Below are 21,564 nucleotides of genomic sequence, written 5' to 3'. Positions count from 1 at the left end.
ACAAAAATCAACTCTCAAACAATCCTCATCCTTCTAGCACTAGGGGTAGGAATGGGGACTCTTGATATGTTCACCTCCTAACTAGTCCAAGTCAAAAATTGGTTTCCAAACATTCTCTCCAAATTTCTTTGTCAATTGATTTATTGTTGCAAAAGTGAAGATTTCACACTCAACAATACCGTAAAACTGCTACAATGGTCTTAAGGAAATGCGTAAAATAGTAGAATATAATGCCTTTTGAGCTCATAATCAGCATGGATTTTTTCATCAATATTTGAAAAGGTATAAGGCAAAAAAAGAAAACAATTGGAGGCAAACGTGGTTTTTTCTAAAATGTCACACCCTGAGGCTCGGATATTTCGAAAACTATTAGAGATATGGAAGAGGTCGTCGTATAAATGTTGTATGCTATATTGAAATGTTATATGCATTAATTTTGTACTGAAAAAAACTATATTCACTATATGGTGGAGGGGATGTGGTAGCTGCGTATTTGAATAATAGTAAAATATTTTGAAAATTAGTAGAAAATCTAAATGAAAATCGTACTTTACGATGAACAAAGAGATGAGTTTTACTGGATGAGGGAAATATTCCCTCTATACTGCATCCAACGACTATATATCAACACTGTACTTGAAAATACTTACTTCTTTATAAAGGTCCACGTTATAATGGCAGTGCAGAAAGATAGTACAGCGTTGCCGATTCTCTGCCATGCCACTGCCTTCTATAGAATATGCTGATCCCGGTATATCTGAACGAATACTAACCGTTTATCCTCGTTAAAAATTATTTATATTTAATAATTATATTTTATTCGTCAAGAAAATATATTTTTCAAAGATAAAATAAAACAATTTCATAATAATTGATATTAAATATTTTGTTAATTATATTTATACATTGTTAAAAGTAGATCTGACAATTCTGCGGAGCTAGAAAAGAATAGAACTATCTGCTTTCTCAAAATAACGATAGCAACACTAATGTTAATGAAATACTGCCATTATAACGTGTACTTCACTATATTTGACGGAAGTGTCAAAAAATGAAATTCTCACATCTCGACAAAGTCCCCTTATATTTCCCGCAACATCGAAATTTCCGAATAATTCTCGGTTTTCGCGTCCCTTGGACACCATGTTATATCAGTTTGTCATAATATTAGATTCAACTATAACATCATAAACTATGCAATATTAATATTTATATCCTTCGCCCAAACATAATACAGAATATTTTAGAAGATAATCTCTCAATTCCATTGTTGAGTCTGATTCTACGTTCCATACTAAGGGCCCACACTCATCGAGAAAAGTATTGAATAAGGCAAATACAAGTTTTGTTCAATCAATTCATTTTAATCCCATTTAATACAACAAATAATTTTGTAGATCAAGACAGTCAATAACAACTACAAGAACTAAAGCACAGAATTAATCTACTCTTTGGAATAGAAAGTGGATAGAATGGAATATTTTCACACATCACATTTATGGATAATATTTTATAAGTTTTATTCAGTGAGGATAACATCTTGGTATTCTTTTATAGTGGAAGTGATGTAAAAATTGTGTTCATGATAAAACAGGGAAAAACATGAAACTAGAACACAATTTTCCTTAGTTCGATTAAAAAGTAATCATTGTTGATGATTATTCAATTGGTTTCAAAGTAATGAACCTGGATATTATGAATACCAACACTATGGTGCCTGCAACAAAGCACAGAACAAACGTGTACCACGTTTCTTCATCGAATAAGTCGGTGAAAGCTGGTATATGACTGTAGATCTCATCGATCAGTTTCAAACTATATGTATTGCGTTTCTTCATTTTCAAATATTGTCTTTCATATACAATGTCTAATTACACTACTATCAGATTTTTCTGTGATATACTTGATACCCTCAACGTTTCTTAGTTTTGCTCTTGATTGCTTTCAAACCTTTGGTTGACTTCAGGTCAAACACAGTTACTGGGTCGTCCTTTGGAACTAGAGTAGTGATGTGCAGATTAAATAGCTTCAGCATTTCAAGAGCAGTGAGATTGGCGCTTTTGAATAGGTAGGATTCGCCATTACCTGTTGACAGAAAAAATAAAATCAATAGAAGATTAAATATTTCCAGTTTTAAACATTTGAAAGCATTTAATATAATGAATTATGAATAACTCAGATTAATATGATTCATTAACTTACAGATGAAGAGCTAGATACACAATACATTTTGTATATAAATATATGCTCATTCTAAAGTAGATTTGTCTTCATAAAGGTCAATGTTACAACTGTGGTCATATACTACATTTAACCAAAACATTGATGAGTTAATTTCATTGTAGATACCCACAATATTTGTAAAAATATTCTCCGAGTTTTTATAGTAGAACACTATTTTATTCATTTAAACAACTGGAATGAAACTTACTAGTAGCTAATTACTTGAACATCAAATCAATGTAAATTTGAAAAGAAAATACTTTTTTAAATAAAAATAATTTTACGATTTTTCACAATATTATTGCATATTTTCAGACCTGAATTTTTAAATCTAAGGCCCATGTTATACGGACAGAAAAAACGCGACAGATTTTTCGCCACGTAGACGCCAAGCCTAAGGTTCAAGAATAGTTGGTGTATTTTTGAGAACAATTATGAAGTCACCTGTCATTCCTACTCATTATTATGTGAAAAAAATAATGAAAAATAAATTGAATACGGTATTTGTTGCAGAAATGGAAGTTCCTTGCCCAGATATGCAGCTCATAAGGAGGGAGCCTCAAACAGTTTCAATGCTTGGCAAAACGTATGGATGTGGACAGTGTTCAGGTTGGTAGAGAGGATACTCTTGAAACTTGAAATTAATTACATGCATGATATGAATATAATGATATGAATATACTTTTTTAACAGTTTTGATGCCTAACATCTTAATTATTACTTGAAAATTAACAAACATATTATTTTTCGCCCCACTTGGATGTAATGAGCTGGTTTACGTGTGTCATATGGAGGCCGAAAGTGATTGTTTTCTGACCAGGCCGGTAAAATTTTTTCGCCACACTGCACAGAAAGCAGCTGTTTTCCAGTCCCTACGTAGATTTGAAAGACCTTGTTTGCAGACGACGTCAGAAAAGGGTTTCTTTTCCGGTCTAGCCCAGAAAGTTGTCTCTTTCCAGCCGCTCATGGAAGTAGTTAATAAGTCATCCGCTAGATCGGGCGAGTGTCCACTTTCATCATCAGTGCTGAAGTCGCCATGATTTCAGTTCCAGTTTCGAATCAAACTAATTCGCTTCGCAACCAGTTTTATTCAATTATGTATTGTTGATTAGTGCATTCCGAATTTTCAAAAATGCTTGAAGATGACTGTGGTATTCCAAGTGAAATTTTAAAAGAATCTGAAATCCTGACTGCAAATCTTCTACCACTAAAATCAAGAGATAGGTACGATAGCTTAATGAGTATTCTTTATTTTGTATTCTTTATTTATTTTGTCAGCAATACCTGTATTGTGGCGAAAAATATCGTTCGCACCACGGGCAAAAATGTTTTTCCAGCTCTCAATCTTTTCTAGTCCTCGGCCTACGGCCTCGGACTTGAAAACCGATTTCGAGCTGGAAAAATCTCATTTTCTGCTCTAGGTGCGAAATATACTATTACGGCCCTAGGGCTGTAAAATAACCTTGAAGTCAGCTGATTCTGATTTGATGTGAACGAGTTTACAAAATAGTTTATGAAACGGAATCAGTTTATGCTTCTAGAATTAAATAAAGTTTTTGTAATAATATACTATCATTTTATTTGGATGAATAAAATACAGATAAGATATATATTATAAACTATTCAAATAATTTTATTTTCAGAGTAGGATAGAACTTCTAACCTAAACTTCCGTTGACATTCAGATTGGCCAAATTTCAAGTGTGCTAAAACAGCTGACCAAAAACTTTTCATTCTTTGTGTTTATCATTCAATAATCAAAACATTTATAATAATATCATCTTATTGTCATTTGGAAGAATAAAAAGTATAAACTCAACCTCTTACATAATTGAACATAATCTTTTAGGTTATTTAGACAAATCAGAATAAAAAATAAAAATACTTGGACAATTTCTTGATATTCAGATTACCTCAGATTTGCTAGAGCTATGACCTTCCACTTTTGCTTTCGGAAGTGCTTATAATAGACAATTATTCTCATATATATATTGTTTATTTTCCTGTGTGGCGAAAAATAACGTTCTCACCATGGGCAAAAATGTTTTTCCGGCTCTCAATCTTTTCTAGTCCTCGGCCTACGGCCTCGGACTTGAAAACCGATTTCGAGCCAGAAAAGTCCCATTTTCGGCCCTAGGTGCGAAATATACTATTCAATTCCTTGGTACTTTCACAAGTAGGCTACAGTGCACAGAAACAGGCTGGAATGCAGTGATTCAAGAAAATTAGAATTATTTGTGGATAAATTTTAAATAAGTTTTTTTAAATGAATACACATTGCTACATACTTTGGTTAACTTGAATTCCTTAGCAACGACTCGAGCTGCGCGGCGGGGGCCATCGCGGCTAGTAGAGCCGCGTGGCTAGAGCACATAATCTATAAATTCATTAGTTTGATGATTCATGATATATATAATGAATCCTAATAGCAATACAGGGTGTTACGAACTCCCTACCAATGTTCTTGGGCATTGTTCCTGGGTAACAAACATATCTAAATATCATATTCAAACTGTCCGGAAGTCTTCAGTTACTCACACAGCGGCCATTTTGCCTTTTTCACTCATTTGCTTCTAAATATTGGTTAAAAAAAATTGTGAAATTTTTTTTTTCAAATTCATAAAACAAAATGGCGGCCATTTAAAAATGTTTTTTCTTTAATAACTCAGTAACCGTCGGTTTTACAAAAAAATTACAAGAATAACTTTTTTTACTAAATTTAATTATCTATCGATTGGTACATGATTTTTTTAGATTGGATCAATATTAACTGAGATGTGGCAGCTGTAGTGATAGGTGACCACTTGGGGTTAGTTGCAGTGCATGCCAAGGCATGTGGCTAAAGTCTGCCACAACAATGCAACAGTCTCCGTCTGCTCTGCATGTCATATGTAAGCTATTTTAGATTATTTCAAACAATAATTAATGTTATATAACTCTCTTTTTTGTGTTGGCATAAGTTTAGAATAACTGTAAAGCTGGGTTGAGCAAACTGGCTTGCGCAAGCCAAATTTGCGCAAACGAGCGAAATAAAATTCTTCTGTTCACACGCTCAGTTCAGTTTGTGCAATTTGGCTTGTGAATTTCACTGATACTAACCTAAAAACCAGCTAAACTGCTATCAGTAGCATTTATCTATGGAAGCAGTAACTATCCAAATCAGTTTTGATCTATATCAGATTGTTATCCAGATCACTTATAGTATCCATATATCACTCCACAGTCTCCCTGTCAGCTTCTTGGTTAACTGATCTCATTTTTCCTATTAGGGCATCATAAGCATGAGATTTAGCCTAGCGATCACTGAATTCTTTGGACTAAATTTGCCATACACAAGGTATAGATTCATAAACTTCTATTAAATCACTCAGGAAATCTTTTTAATTTATTTATTTATTTATTTTTTTGAATATTCATTTTATTCAACAATAATACAGAAAATTTCCATACAGTTCAATAACGTCAGGAAGATTTACAGTCAAAAACTTTATAAAAGATAATCCACACGGCAAGTTATTATGTAAATCATACATTAAAATTACATTGGCATACATAAATAACATTGAAACACACTACATTCCATTTACAAATTCGTCAATACTATAGTAACTCTTATCAACTAAGAACCTATATAAGTCTGTTTTAAAGGAATGCGTCCTAGGATTTAAATGAGTTGGCAGCCTATTCAATAATTTCACACCAATATAACTGGGCTTCTTCTTATAAAGAGAAAGTCTATGATATTGAACACTGATATTATTTCTATGTCTGGTATTATGATGGTGTACATCTGAATTTGTTGTGAAGCTATTTATATTTTTTACCACTAACATAATCACTACCATATTTATTCATTATTATGATATACTAATATTATAGACACTATTAATTATGAAACAGTTGAGAACTAAACACTAATATATTTAGCATGAAAACTTGAATAGGTGATAATTAATAAAAATTACGAGACAGACAAACTAGAGATTCAGTTGTGGTTAGGATCCGAGTGCGCATGCGCGAAAACGTACTTTTGGCCTGCCAGTTTGCGCAAATGTCTTGAGCAGTGTTTAAACGCTCATTCCAATACTCCAACCGCAAGCCGATTTTCTGTCAGAACAGAATTTGCTCAAGCCAGATTTTTTGGCTTGCGCAAGCCTCAAGCCACCGTTCACACGCACAAATTCAACTGCGCAAACAGGCTTGCGCAAGCCAGTTTGCACAAATGGCTTGAGCGTCTAAACCCGGCTTAATTTATTTCACTTGAGTAGGGAAATTAGGTAAAGATTTGTTAACAATATGCGTTTTATTTACATTAATACAGAAACTTCAATACATTCTGAAAAAAATAAAAATAGAAAGAAAAATAATACAATTAACAAAAGTTGGAAAACATAGCCAAACTTCAAATAATTTGCTCGGAATGCCGTCCACCTGCTCCATATAACATGCCCTGAAACGGATTTTTATTTTCTTTCTAATATGTAAATAAAAAAGCATATTGCTAACAAATCTTTACCTAGTTATTCGTTTCTGAGTTATTTAAGAAACAACATTTAAAATGGCCACCATTTTGTTTTATGAATTTGAAAAACTATCATAATTTTATGTAGCTTTGTCTAGTTGTTATAAATAATTGTGCAAAGTTTCAATTTTGTATGTTCAACCATTAAATAGGAAAAAATAAGTGAAAAAAGCAAAATGGCCGCTGTGTGAGAGTAACTGAAGTCTTCCGTACAATTTAAAAAATATGATATATATATATATATATATATATATATATATTTATTTGTTACAAAAATATGATATTTATATATGTTTGTTACCAAGGAGCAATGCCCTTGAGTATTGGTACGGAGTTCGTAAACATTCTTTATAGTAGCCAAAACCTTTTATTCATCTGCTGCCATAAAGTTCATACAACATAAAAATTTAATGAATCAGTGAATTTATAGGTTATTATGTGCTCTAGCCACGACGACTCTACCCGCCACACAGATGCGCAGCTTGAGGAGGGTCATAGCTATCAACAAGATTTGCCATCATGATACTAGATAGTTAATTGCTCACATTCCACTCAAAAATATTTGTAATTAGTCAAAATTTATGTAAAAAATTAGCAAACCCCAAGTTATGTGAAATACACATTTAAAATCATCAATACAGAGTGATTCAAAATAAATGTCCCAATTTAAAACAATTAATTCAACTTATTTGTACACAAACTAATTTCATATCAAATTACGTATCGAGTTTATGATGTATTATGAGTGTTCTTTGTGGCCTCTTCTTGAGGCTCGGACGAGGTCAACAAAAACGTAGGGTTCATACACCATGGTTTGTGAAAATGCATGAATAACGTTCACCTACTCTAGGCAAATCTCGTTGATAGCTATGAGGCTACGTTCCATGACAAAATTGAGAAAATGTTCTTATATGGGGAACCGAAAACCCTCATCAAACAGTAGAGCATGAACGTAAGTGAGCGTTTCTTTGTGCATTTTCACAAATCATAGTTGGTACTATAATAGTTGATCGCTCATAGGTCTTCGTATGCTAGTCAAAATTGAAGTAACAAATTAGCAAACAACCAAGCCCCAAGTAATATTAAATACAAATGATAAATTGATACAGTTATAGGCTTAACAAGCTAGTTAGGATTATTTAAAAAATATATCTATATAATAGTCTACGTCAAGTTGAATTTTGTTTTTTCGTACTACGAATATAAATGTAAAAATAGACCAAAAGCGTTGTGTCTCGTTCTAGTCAAGTTCTCTATGTAAGAGATTTTCACTATAGTGAGGTCCATGTTATAATGGCAGTGGAGGAAGATAGGAGAACAACGTTGCCGATCCTCTGTCTTGTCAATGCCTTCTATGGACGGTAGCTGATACAGGTTTATTGATGTAATATTAACTGTTCATTTTCGTTTTAAATAATCAATTATAATTTATTAATCAATAAATTTTATTTTTAATTATTTCATGGTGAATTTTCATAATTTTTTAAATTATTAATTCTACATTGTTGAAAGACGATCTGGCAGCAGAGCAAAGCAAGAAAGAAATAAGCATAGCGCTATCCGCTATGTTGAATGATAGACAAAGATAGCATTACCATTGCTAATCAAACACTGTCATTATAACATGGACCTCACTATAGGTAGACCTATTCCTGCTAGGCCTATATTTTTGATCTTAGCGTAATAGAGAAATTTTAGTAGGCCTACATATGTTTTCGCTATGACTGGTCATGTAATCAATCATCTATTTTAATAATTATTACGTAAGTTAACTACAAATTTGAAAATTCTGCGAATATTGAAAACTTAGTAAACAGCTAGCAAGCTATCAAATAATATTTCTGGATAGAACTTATCAACTTTATAATCTTTGGATACTTCCATAAGGTATCTTCAAGTTCTTTAACAAATTCTCTAGTTGTTTTCCCTGTTATAAATATTTAATATAATTATTGGTGTGGTTGACAACATTTAAATATAGTGTAATTGTTTGAAGATTATACAGTGTAGTGTGCAGAGATCGGTCTTACGATAGCCTGTAGACATTCATAATTTGTATATCCTTCATAGTTTGATAAAATTAGAAATGTGTGACCGGTTTGCAGGCAAAAATAAAACTGGGGTACAACTAATGAACGTTATCAATATTATCAAGAATAAGTAAATATTTGAATCTAACCTGACATTTTGGATATTTAGTCACTGTCGGTTCCAACGATATCTATGATAAATTTAATATTATAATAGCATTAACAAAATTTTACAGCTCAAATCTTTATTAAATAATTCCCACCGGTACAGTTACAGTTACAATTTTATATAATGAAATGATTCGCATTAACTTGAATTTATAAGACACATTTATAGTCAAGCTTGAAAGCCATGCAATCAAAGAATAAACAAGACATTCTATGGAGTTGACTTACCTAGTTTCCAAACATGAAGGAGTAAATGGATCAAATTTAATCACTATACGATTTACGGGTTTTAAATTCAGAAGTTTTACTTGCTTTGATATACCACTTGTAATACCACCCGAACTTCCTCTCAGAATACCAGTGAAAGGTATTGACATATTGAATTAGTAGCGATGCCAATTTCTGCCAAAACCATTATTTATCTTGGATTCTGCATTCTCTTACAAGAAGCTGATCAATAAATAGAAAAACTAGGGTGTTTCATTTACTAGGAAAGAGTAGACTTGCCCACAGCTTACTTGTCTATCAAGACGAAGAACCAAGCAGTATTGAGTATGAGTTTAGCAGCAGATGAGCACATTGAGCAGACAAGCTCACTGCAGTTTTATTATCGGCTCAAGGACAACGATCCTCGGACTTCTTGATTTCAATATCTCAAAGATTTACATTCATAAATATGATTTTAATAAATTGATATAATCTATTAGTTTTTTATATTCCACATATATTTTTACTCATTATTCAATCAACGTTATTATAAAATCTCTAGCTGCATACAAACGATGAAAATGTTATGTTGGTACACAAAAGTAACTGCGATCGCATTGGTCTTGGGTTTACGTCACTGCAAAGGAGCAAAAGCAAATGTAGGCGCCATGTTGTTCAACCTTCTCCCTAGCGACGACGTCGCTCTTCGAGCGACCCAGTTTATTTTGTAGTTTATAGTTTTATAAGTTAAGTTCACTTAAAAATGTATCCTGTTGGGCAACGTAAGTACCATTGATTCAAATAACACCTAAGAATTTTTGTTAAAGCTACGAAATCTTCCTTTTTGTGTTGTAGTTTATCGTATCTTACCGATAGTGTAGTGCTAGAGCACAGCTCTATTTTACTAGAAGGTCAAGCTTACTGTATTCATATCTTGTCAAACAATATTTATTTACTTAGTTTTTAATGTTTCCGTTAATTTTTCATTCATGTTTTTATTGGCAATTATCGGTATGCATGTTATAACTTTTATTTCTTATGCTATTCCCTTGTGTTGAAAGTTGAATGACCTTTCATTCTGAACTACCATTGGTGCGAATTTGTTCCCTATTTTGTAGGTTAATAAATGTTGAGTATAATTAATATTACCATCGTTTTATTTTGTGTAGAATCGGTTAGTTTGTGATATATATGATCATTATAATTCAGTGACCTGGTCAATATTTTATTTAAAACAAGTTAGGCCTACATTACGAATTAGACGGAATAAAGCTTACAAGTTCTGTAGCGTTTTGGAGATTCCTTTGTTATGAACAAATTTTATCATGGTATAATTTTTTCTGTTCAATTTATTTTGTTTTTGATAAGGACTATTAAATTAAAGTCCAATGTATTGCTCGTAGACTATTTTTGGGTAGATCGTATCAATAAAATAACTCATTTAACTCATAATAATGCGTAGATTGTGAACTAGGTTAATGGATCTTACATTTGTCTAATTTTATTGTTTAACATGACAAAATATACTTTTAAAATGTAAAATAAAAAACAAGAAAAGTAAATAACAGCATTAGACAAAAAAAATAAATTCATTTAAAATATTCGTTATATTAGAATTAATAAAATTTATGAAATTATTTTTTTGCGAGAAATTCAGTCAATTAATTATTTTAGCTTAGATACCGTACAACTTTTGTTTGTCACATACAATAGCTTTTTTTAAGAGTATCAATAAATTGACTATAACTTTCTCTTCGCGTCCTCAATCGTCGGTTTCAAAACAATTGACAAGTAAATAGGTAACAATTTTCCAGTAATTTATATTTATTAGCAGCAAATTCAGTCTTTGAAATAAAAAATTAATAGCTTTTATGCTCCTATTCCTATCACTTGAAAAATGTTAATACGCATTTAATTGTTTAGCTTACCACCTTCTCAAAAAACAAAACTATTATTTTCTTAGAAATTTACTGTGTTATTCAAAATCATCATAATTTTTTTTGTACTTCCAACTTAACTCCCAATTAGTTTTCGTTGACATTCCTCACCTAGTGTTGTGACATGTACACGCACACCTTTCTCCAGAAGGTCTACTATGTACCTTGAAACTGTATCTAATATGGTACGTACTACTACTAGGTATGAGACCGACCGGAAGTAGAATGAGCACAACTTCTCCAGGGGGACAGAAAGATGTAGGCTATCTCAATTATATTCAATAAATGTAATTAATTATTGAATCTTGGACTCAATTCTACAGTTTTATTTTTATTTGACAATATGTTTGTGTTTTTATTTCATTATGGAACGGTTAGAAACATTCTCTCAGTCTAGTATCAACGGACTAAAATCTAACAACCGGATAAATTGAAATGGTATGGATAGTATGATAATTTGTTTGATTGATGATAAAAATATTAAAGATTTTTTTATTTAAATATTATTTAATTATATCAAATAAGTTATTCTCTCTCTTTTCTTGGCCCATATGAATAAAACCAGAGCAAATGCTCATGAGCAAGAGCATGGAGCATAATGTTTTGCTCATGAGCAAAAGGTAGAAGCAAAAGCATTTGCTCATTTTTATATGAATAAGCTTTACCTTATACTCTTACCTTATGCTCCTGAACTTTGGAGCAAATGCTCACGTATTTTAGAGATTTTTCATCAGCTGATTCGCTTTTGTAGCCTTAGTTTGTTTTTATAGCTCATGGAAGCGCTAAATATGCAAATAGGGTGCACCGCTTGTGTTTGCGTCGTCTGCTCTGTTTTCTATGTATGAATGGAGTTTTAGGTTAGTTGAGATTAGAATTTTGAAATAATAGCGTGAAAAAATGTCATCTCTATAATAATCTTCAGCATATTCTTATAATATCAATAGCCTTCTTATAATCGTCCACACTCTCATCTTCTTAAATGCCTACCTCCTATTTTGTGATGACTATCTTTTGTATTTATTCTTTTGTAGGATAATGGTGATATATATCATGGTTGAATCTAATAAGAGTTTTATAGTTCTCAACTATTGGTTGTGATCGTATCTGGTATAGTTTCCTCTTCCTCATACGGATTAGTTGAGCCATTTTACTATGAGCAAAAGGTGATAAGCTGCTCTAGACTGGACTCACCTTTTTTGAAGCATTTGCTTCAAAAGTTGAGCAAATGCTCTAGTTTATTCATACAATTTTGAGTAAAAGCTTTTACTTTTGAGCAAATGCTCAAACTATTTTTTTGATGAGCATGAGCAAAAGGTTTAGCTTACGATTATTCATAGAAAATGAAGCAAATGCTCCATATTTTAGAAGTATAAGCAAATGCTCAACTTTATTCATATGGCCCCTTGTCTGTCGAAATAAAGTTCACATTTATAAATGATCAGCAACTATATCCTATTCAGTCTAAATATTTAAGTATTATTCTATACAAAATATTCAAAACATTTTGCACTATGCTAATCCAAAATTATCTAACTCTAATTTTTAAATCGAAATATAGTATCTCTGTGCTGTCACTTGGGACAATGGGATAGATAGAAGTTTAACCAGAAAAACCCAGACTCATATCCTGTACTCGAACTGTGGCCCCAGCTAAATAAAGATTCTTTGTATTATTCTCTTGGAGCAATGGATCTTCCATCGAAAGCCCCGGGCTCATTTCCTGTTCTAAGACAGTAGAACTAGCTAGCCTATTTCCCTCAATCATTAACCACAGTTGATAATATCTTAAATAATGTGAATGAATTAGCTAGTCCAAAACCTGAAAGAAGTTTAATGAAAATCAATAATTATTAGGATATTATTTAAATGAATGATAGAATAATTCACATAATTATTTTCATACATTATTCCTACCATATCTATTTCCTAACAGGATCTGCAAAAATAAATTTTGAATGAGCTTAGAATCTATCTTTCAAAATTTTTCAAAAAGACAGTCTCACTTTAAAATCCAGGGTATTCTTAAAAATGAGCTAATACAAATAGAAAAACAAAACCGCAAAAGTCGATCGATAAACAAAGTATTCTGAATTTACTTCAGAATCGCACTGTTACGTGAAGAGTAGCTCAGGAAGAGCCCTTTCTATTACCTTTAGAAAAAGTTGTCCTCAAGTGTCAAAAAATTCCAGTTGTGCGTATATGTTTGAATATTTTGTTATGTAACCCTTCACACATTACATTTTTTGTTTTGTGGTTATCGTTTAGTAAGCTACATGAACAATTAAAATAATTTTTTCAAGATGACACAAAACACATTTAAAAAAAAAAAAAGATTTTTATTGATAACATTATTCTCTGAAGGCTCAACTTCTTACTTGGGGGTGTCTTCACCATGACCATGGATCAGTGAATCGCCTTATCAGTCAATTGAAAAAAATAGAACAAAACTTTATAAAACATCAGAAGGAAAAATATTTTATTTTAATTGTTGATTGCTATTTCACCCGGGCTTCTCTATAACTAGCTCAATGTTTTCTTTTATGTTTTTAATTTAATTGTTCTGTCTTGGATGTGAAATTAATCATAGTTTTCTAGTTAATGTTGAAATTGTTGTGTTTGCACCTTATTGTAAATATATGTTACGCTTTGCTTCTAACTGGTTGGCTTTGGCTTGCAATTGTGTTCTATGGCACCAACCAGAGCACTCCTGGTCGAACGGACATGTACACAGGCCAGACACCCCTGACGATGGTACGAACACCTTCACTTACCTGCATGCACTGCATCCAATCATCTACCCTCCCTCTTTTTATCTGTAAACGTTGTTAAAAAATTACCTCTGATTGTCTCAGTCTATTTCTATATTGTAAGAATTAATTTTTGTATGTTTTTGGTGTAATTTACATTGTTATTAGTGATGTAAAATTCCCGGGAATTTATGGGAACTTGAGGAAATTTATGATTTCTTTCATAAAAAATTACCGAAAAAGACGTTTTATGTTACACATGGTCTCAGTAACCTGTTATACAACAGATTAATGTAAGAAATAAGGATGAATAACTTATAGTAAGTTAACTTACTATAACTTTGTAGTAAGTTCAAAGAAAACAGTAATTTGATGTTCATAGACTGAAAGGAGAAATGAGCACTCAATAGAACATTCAATTGCACCACTATTATCATGCTACTTTCATGTCATTGTCTTACAAGTTGAATAAGATTTTTTACTTACCAATAAGTGCCTGTAAATCAGGTAGGCCTAAACAAAGTCAACAAGGTATTGAGTGTAATTTACCTTTCATTGCATGATTTTATTCAATTTCTCTGCACAAAAATCATTGACCCCCTAAATAAAGATCAGAGTAGAATATAAATCTAAAAATTAGAAATTATAAAATACAGCAAAATAGGCTTAACTAAAACAAGGAACATACTCGAGTTTAATTCAATATTAAAAAGAAAATAATTCCAAAGCTCACAACCTTTCAAGAGTCATTGAGGCTCACTTAGGTAATTTGTAATAAGATACTAGTCCAGGCAACGAATGCTCAAAAAGATATAGGGAAAAGATGAGGGAAAAGTTTGGAACCCAATTTTTGACCCCGCAGTCCTTTTAAGGATAGTGAGGGGGTAAGCATAATATAAAAAGTCCTCACTCCTACCACACTCAACACTAAAATTGCTATAAAAATTGATGGAATGCATAAAATGATGAAATAATAGATTAAATTGAAGAGAATTGAATGCTCTACAACTTGTCTTTTAAATAATACTCCTATAGTCCAGCCAATGAAAGATTATAGAGGGAAAATTTTGGAACACAATTTTTGACCCCGTAGCTCTTCTTTTAAGGATAGCAAGGGAGTAATCATTTTGAAAGTCCTCACTCCTACCCCCTGTGTAAAAAAATTACATTTTTTGATGCATTGTTGTTGAGTAATAAGCCCTGAAAGTGCAAAAAGTTGGAAGATAAATGTCTTTTCAAAGAATTTATACTTTTAAAAGTTGATATCTCAAAAACTAAAGAAGATATCACAAAACACTACTGTACAAAACTTGTTGGAAATTTATCTAGCTTCATTTTTACTCAGTTAGCCATGTCGCTGAAATGCATTGTTTCCCAGTTACATGCTTGTCAGCCAGAAATAAAAAAATGTAACTTTAAACTACCCTCATCCCTTAAGCTCAAGGAGTAGGGATGAGGACTTTTGATATGTTCACCTTCTAACTAGTTCAAACAAAGCTGCGAAGTCAAATATTGTGTTCCAAACATTCCCTCCCAATTTCCCTGGCAATTGAGCTATTGTTGTTGAACTGAAGATTTCACACTCAACACCATAACGGCTGCAACAATCGTTGGGAGATGCGTAAAATAATGAGACTATAGATGGAATTGAAGATAATATAATGCTCTATGAGCCCATAATTAGCGCGGATTTTTTCAATGAATCGTTAAAAAGTTATAAGGCCAAAAAGATGAGAAAATCGGAGCCGGAAGGGTTTTTCTTCAAAATGTGATACCATAAGGTGCGTACAGACTTTCGCTCTGCTCCGCAACCGAACGTCACAACAGCAGAGCGATTGATGATCGACCGGGGAGCAACAGTAGTTCGACCGGGGAACGCGAGAAGAGCTAACATCTTCCGTAACGTTCATGATGGGTGCGACTGCCGAGCGGGGGCGGAGCGACTGCGGTGCGATGGAGAAACGAGGGCGGAGCGTGCTCGGTGCGGGTTGGAGGCGCGTATATGTGTACGCAGCTTTAGAGAGCTCATACCTAGAAAACTATGAGAGATATGGAAAAATGTTGGAAATGAAACTTGTAAGATAATTTGTGAGCTTAATATTATGATTGTGTTAGACAAAAATTTCCGAAAGGCGCATATTGTTGGAGATATATGCAAAAAACAAATTATGGCAAACCACCCCCCCCCCACGGGGGGAAGATATTCATCTAGAGGGGGTAGGAGTGAGGACTTTTTATATGTATACCCCCTTACTACCCTTGAAAGAGCTTTGTGTTCCAAAAATTTCCCTCTATAATCTTTCATTGACTGGACTATACGAGAATTTAAAAGACAGTGAGTGAGCAAAAACAGGCTCAAAGAATGATGATTTATTGATTATATCAATGTAAAATGTGGCTGAGCTTGATCAATATCAAATAGAATGATGATTTATTGATGTAAAATATGAGTGGGATTGATCAATCTCATTTTTAGAACAATTTTATAAATTCCTTAAGTTCCCTTAAATTCATAAAATTTCTTTGCCTCGGAAATATTCCCGGAAATATTGCCAAATCATAAGTTCCTTCCCACTGGGAATATTCCCGATCCACATCACTAGTTATAATCATCGTAATCAAAGTAATCGTCCTTTAAACCATCAGAGCTGTAATTTTGCATGATGATTGAAGTTTTTGTCCTCATATATCGTAAACTGCTCCAATGTAAAAGTGCCATCTTAATAAATGCTATAGACATAAAATTTTCTTCACTATGGTGAATCATATTTAATTAAGCACTTGGAGTTTTGGCTATGGCCCTTTTTATCCCTCATTATATTCTAACCGACTAATAATTCAAAATAAGACAACATCCTAGAATATTTTCTTTTTGGTCAGGGTTTTTAAGTAACCGTGCATGTCTTCTAGTAAGTTTGATTGACCGATTTAAACTATAATATGTACTTCTTAGTCATGATTTTGATATGTTGTACTGGATAGATAACTTTCACAATATAATAATAGAAATGTACATAATAGAAATTTTCTATGACGAAAATTAAACGTTTATGTTCTATTTGAGTCTCGAGACATAACATAGTGTACTGTAATTTTAAGACTTTTCTTCGGAAGTTAATGCTTGATTTACTTGATCTATTGCTACTTGTGGCTGATAACATTAGCCATCAAACGATGCCTGTTGCCAGCAATTGTTTCTCCAAATGTTGTCTCAATGCATTTGCATACTGCTAATGTCCGTCTGAATTCAATAGAGTATATTCGCTTTGCATTTGTTAAGTATATGAAAGAATATATGAATTAATATCAGGATATGTTAAGTTTTCAATCCCGACTTACGGCCTCTTTACTAGTTCTTAGTCGGCAAACAGATTCCTTGCTATTAAAATTTCATAAAGCCTTTTATATGCAACACGTCGATCAAGTAATACTTCACTGAGTGAGTTATTAAAGTTTATAATATATTCCATATAACAATTCGAAAAATGATTCACCAACATTATAAGAAAGTGATCTGGCAAGATAATCTAGTAATACGAATGGTATTTAAACGGCTATTAACTGCTGGATCCAAAGTTTGGTACGGTTTCCCTTCTCCAACTTTATTACAATTTACTCACTGCATGTTCGACACTTATTTTCTTCAACTACTATAGAGAGATCATTTGAAACAGTTAGCATTGTTTGAATGAAAAGCATAGGAATGGTGACAATTTGATGTGATGTTGTTTTGTAGCTCCTCCGCCTGGAGCGCTGGGAGCAGCGCCGGGCCCCGTGGCTCCAGCCGTGCCTGTGGCGGGGATGCCACCCGGCGCCATGGGCTTGCTTCCGCCGCAGCAGCCGCCGCAGCCACCCGATCTTCCCAGTGAGTAACAACCAAAACTAGTTACTACACTATAGTGAGGTCCTAGTTGTAATGGGAGAATTTGATTAAAATTGGTGTTGCTATCTTTGTCAATCATTCAAAGCAGATAGTGCTATACTTTTCTAGCACTTCCGCAACGTTGCCAGATCGACTCTCAATGATGTAGAAATATGATTCATTACCAGAATATTCAATTTAAATTATGAAAATTAATTATTCAATCATTTAAAAATATTTTTTTGGCGAATGAAATATTGAATACAGCAATCCTGTACTAAGAACCCTCCTCCACCCCAAACAAAAATCGGACATGATTCGGATCGGAACGCTGCATGACAAGTGTGTCTCCGGGGGCTTTTCTTGTCATTATCATGTGTTTATTTTGAATGTCATTGTACCCTTGATACGTAAGTCAAGACTCAATGTGAAGATAATGTCGTTTTTAGGAATTCCCCAATATATAACATTTTACCATTGGTCCCTTGAGCTTTATTATAATAGTGGCTCTACTCTACCGTGTAAACTTTGAGTGAAGTAAGGAACTAATCTAGATACTAGCTGAGGATAGATATCCTATGCTGGAGTAACGTGTAATTACAAGCATGAAATAATATATTATAAAATCCAATTAGTGTTCATCAGAAAAAGTGTGATGTGATGGAAATAAGAATCATGAAAAACAAATTTACTAGTGATGAAATGTGAAATAAATAATGTGGAATTTCTCAATCATAAATTTCCTTATTTATGAAAATTTTAGGAGGATGTGACAGCATAATCGGAACCTATAACTTATAAATGGCATTTCTCTTTTTTCAATAAAAATATAAATATTGATTGAAGAAACTTGAAATATTTATAGAAATTGAGCTATAATTTATCAGAGATTTTTGTTGTGATTTTTACTGAAATTACATTTTGACAGAAATGCTACTAAGAATTCAACGTATGAAGTGGTGCTTCAAGCTATTATCATTTAGTTTGTAAGATTTAAAAAAATATATATAAGGTGAATGCTGAAACTAGTTTTTTGAGTTGATTTTACGGAAAGTTCAAAATTTAGATATTTTATCCTTCAGAAACTTTTGCGGCTTGAAAATGTTTTCTGTTTTGATTTTAAAAATTAATTTTCTTGCAGTGTTCAACTGTCCTAGAAGGCCTAACCTTGGCAGAGAAGGTCGCCCAATTGTTTTGCGTGCCAATCATTTTCAAATCACAATGCCCCGTGGGTTTGTTCATCACTATGACATCAACATCCAACCCGACAAGTGTCCACGCAAAGTCAACCGAGAGATCATTGAGACTATGGTCACAGCATACAGCAAGATCTTCGGAAATCTGAAGCCAGTCTTCGATGGACGCAGCAACCTGTACACTCGAGATCCCTTGCCCATTGGCAATGATCGAATGGAGCTCGAGGTAATTAAATAAGTTTTAATACTGTACGTTTTTTAATTTTATTTTCCAGTATCTGATGCAATTGCTAATGAAGTACTTTAAATATAACTCTGACTTTGAAGACTGTTTTGATAGCTTTTAAAAATTATTTTCACCTATATAGCTTTAATTATTATAAAATAATATTATGATGTATCTATGTTCATTTATTCTATAGCTCTGAGTTATTGTACTGATTTGTATTTAAAAAAGTCTATTTTGTTTGTATGTTGTTAGTTTCATAAATAAATTTCAATTATTATTCTATTACTATCCATTCATATTATTATCTTATCCGTTCTATATAATAATTTCATTTAAAATGAAACTGTCATCTCACAGTTAAACAGTCTAGTCAAAAAACATCATACAATCTTATGAACTGCAGTTACGATTATATTATTTTCAACCGAATTGTAATATCTATTGGAGAAAATCATGACATTCTTCTTGATTACCTTTGATAATTGTAAGTATGAACATAGTCTAAATGAACAGTCCTGAATCTGTGGTATAAACTTGACTGTGAATAGATTTTTCATAGTTTTATCTAGAGTGAATTTTCTATAATTTTGGAGTTTTTCCATTTAATGACCAAATCATCGACTATCATGCAAGGAAGAACTCGGTTCTCCCAACATCTTATGTTACTACTATTCAAATACTTGGCATTTGACATATTATTTTTTATCATAATAATATATATTTTATTTAATTGATGATTTAAATAGGTGGTCATTTTACTGTATAATTTTTTAAGCTACGTACTTACTTTTGCGCCACGAACAAGCGCATTTCGCTTTCCATCGCTGATGCTAAGCTTATTATATCTGTATCTTACCATTTTTTACAAATACATATATTATCAGCTGATGAAAAGCGAAATGCGCGTGTTCGTTGCGCAAAAGTCTGTACGCAGCTATAGATGTTGAGCTCATCGAACTGGCAACAATGTACTAGTAGGTCTCGGAATATGACTAGATTGTAATTGATAGCTCAATGCATTTTAGGCGATTTGAATCAGTTGACTATGTTAGCACTGGTGATTCCCATGTAATAATGACTAATTCAAGATTGTAGTAGATACATTTTTGTGGACTCAAAATTGTGTGCGAATTAAGTTATCATTTAAGTTACGTAAGTAACATAGTCTTTAGACTGTGTATTCCAAATTAAGGTTTGAAGCAGTTTTGGGCAAATGCCTGTTGTTTTTACCTGAATTGTATTTGCATATGAATAAATATAGACTAATCATAAATACATGGGTACATAACAATGTAAGTAATGTAAGTGTTGTGTTGTGTTAGGTGACACTTCCGGGCGAAGGCAAAGACCGTGTGTTCCGCGTGGCGATCAAGTGGCTGGCGCAGGTGTCGCTGTTTGCGCTGGAAGAGGCACTGGAAGGCCGCACGCGACAGATCCCCTACGACGCGATTCTGGCGCTCGACGTTGTGATGCGGCACTTGCCCTCCATGACCTACACTCCGGTCGGCCGCTCCTTCTTCTCATCGCCCGACGGCTATTATCATCCGCTCGGAGGCGGCAGAGAGGTAACAGATTATTAGTAACAAAATTATAATTAAATAAGATTTAAAACTACTCGGGTATTTTTTCCTCCCATATTTTGATTGTTTAAGATTGGAAATTATGATTTAAAATCAGGCCCACTCAGGTATTTTTCCTTTCATATTTTGATTGTTTAAGTGCTAGTTGATTTATTGAATATTATACTTATTGTTTTTATTCTTTTCAGTTGAAATTTCTATTGTAAGTTTAATGCTCGTATTACACTAAAATTGTAATTCATTCGCCACGGCTAAAGCAAATAAATCTTTAAATCTATTAGATTCTATGTGTGCCGGTTGCATTTCACGACAGAAAAAAGTTTCTCTGATTGGTTTCGGTGAAATTAATCACGATTAAAATTTAACCGGCTTATGTGCGGCCGGGCAGTGTAAGTTTCACCATATTCACGCTAGTAATTGTTTTGTAATCTGCAGTCAACACTTAAGGGTGTTCGGTACACCTTTCTATTATTTAAATTGGATAATCTTTCTCAATATAATTGTTAGATCATTATAAGAGTGAGAAAAAGTGGCAACTGAAATTTTCAAGTGGTCCAATGAGCGAGTTATGGGTTGTTGAAGTGCTAACTTTCCAGATTCCGTTTTCTTTCCAGACCATAAACGGTTTCGACTATATTATTAGAACTTCTCTTAAAAATTAAAAAAATGTATCTTTCCAAACTAAAACATTTTATTCCCTATAACGTTCATAAATAAAAAGTAACATTTTTTATAAATTCGATAACTTGTTTATTTTGGCAATAATCGTGAAAAAACATATTAGAACAAAGCCATATACTGAATGCATTAAAAAAAACTCCAATGGAAAATTTGAAACCGTTTATGATCTGGAAAGAAAACGG

At 32.8% G+C, this 21,564-nt stretch overlaps 2 protein-coding genes across 13 annotated transcripts in view; one reads left to right on the top strand and one right to left on the bottom strand.

Annotated features, from left to right (window-relative positions):
- Nucleotides 1-21,564, top strand: part of LOC111053108 (protein argonaute-2) — a 65,934-nt gene that overhangs the window by 17,731 nt on the left and 26,639 nt on the right. For 4 of the 12 annotated variants that reach the window (XM_039426510.1, XM_039426506.1, XM_039426500.1 and 1 more), the window contains exons 2-6: nt 2,737-2,832; nt 13,788-13,838; nt 17,571-17,699; nt 18,838-19,118; nt 20,444-20,686. In XM_039426510.1, coding sequence (XP_039282444.1) covers nt 2,739-2,832; nt 13,788-13,838; nt 17,571-17,699; nt 18,838-19,118; nt 20,444-20,686 — 798 coding nt within the window. In that variant the 5' untranslated portion in view covers nt 2,737-2,738. Of the gene's footprint in view, nt 1-2,736; nt 2,833-4,977; nt 5,115-9,779; nt 9,933-13,787; nt 13,839-17,570; nt 17,700-18,837; nt 19,119-20,443; nt 20,687-21,564 lie in introns of those variants that run through there. The other 8 variants (XM_039426565.1, XM_039426527.1, XM_039426534.1 and 5 more) reach the window with 4 other exon arrangements.
- Nucleotides 1,550-1,977, bottom strand: LOC111053110. Its single transcript, XM_039426575.1, has one exon. The coding sequence runs from the start codon at nt 1,836-1,838 to the stop codon at nt 1,659-1,661; it is 180 nt and encodes a 59-aa protein (XP_039282509.1). The 5' UTR covers nt 1,839-1,977; the 3' UTR covers nt 1,550-1,658.

This window comes from Nilaparvata lugens, chromosome 1 (assembly GCF_014356525.2).
Source record: "Nilaparvata lugens isolate BPH chromosome 1, ASM1435652v1, whole genome shotgun sequence".
Taxonomy (NCBI): Eukaryota; Metazoa; Arthropoda; class Insecta; order Hemiptera; family Delphacidae; genus Nilaparvata; species Nilaparvata lugens.
The sequence above is the reverse complement of the archived record's forward strand: the minus strand, read 5'-3'. Positions and strand labels throughout refer to the sequence as shown.

What these genes read in the sequence shown, in the direction of transcription:
- LOC111053110 (XM_039426575.1), bottom strand. Translation starts at nt 1,838, where the DNA reads ATGAAGAAACGCAATACATATAGTTTGAAACTGATCGATGAGATCTAC.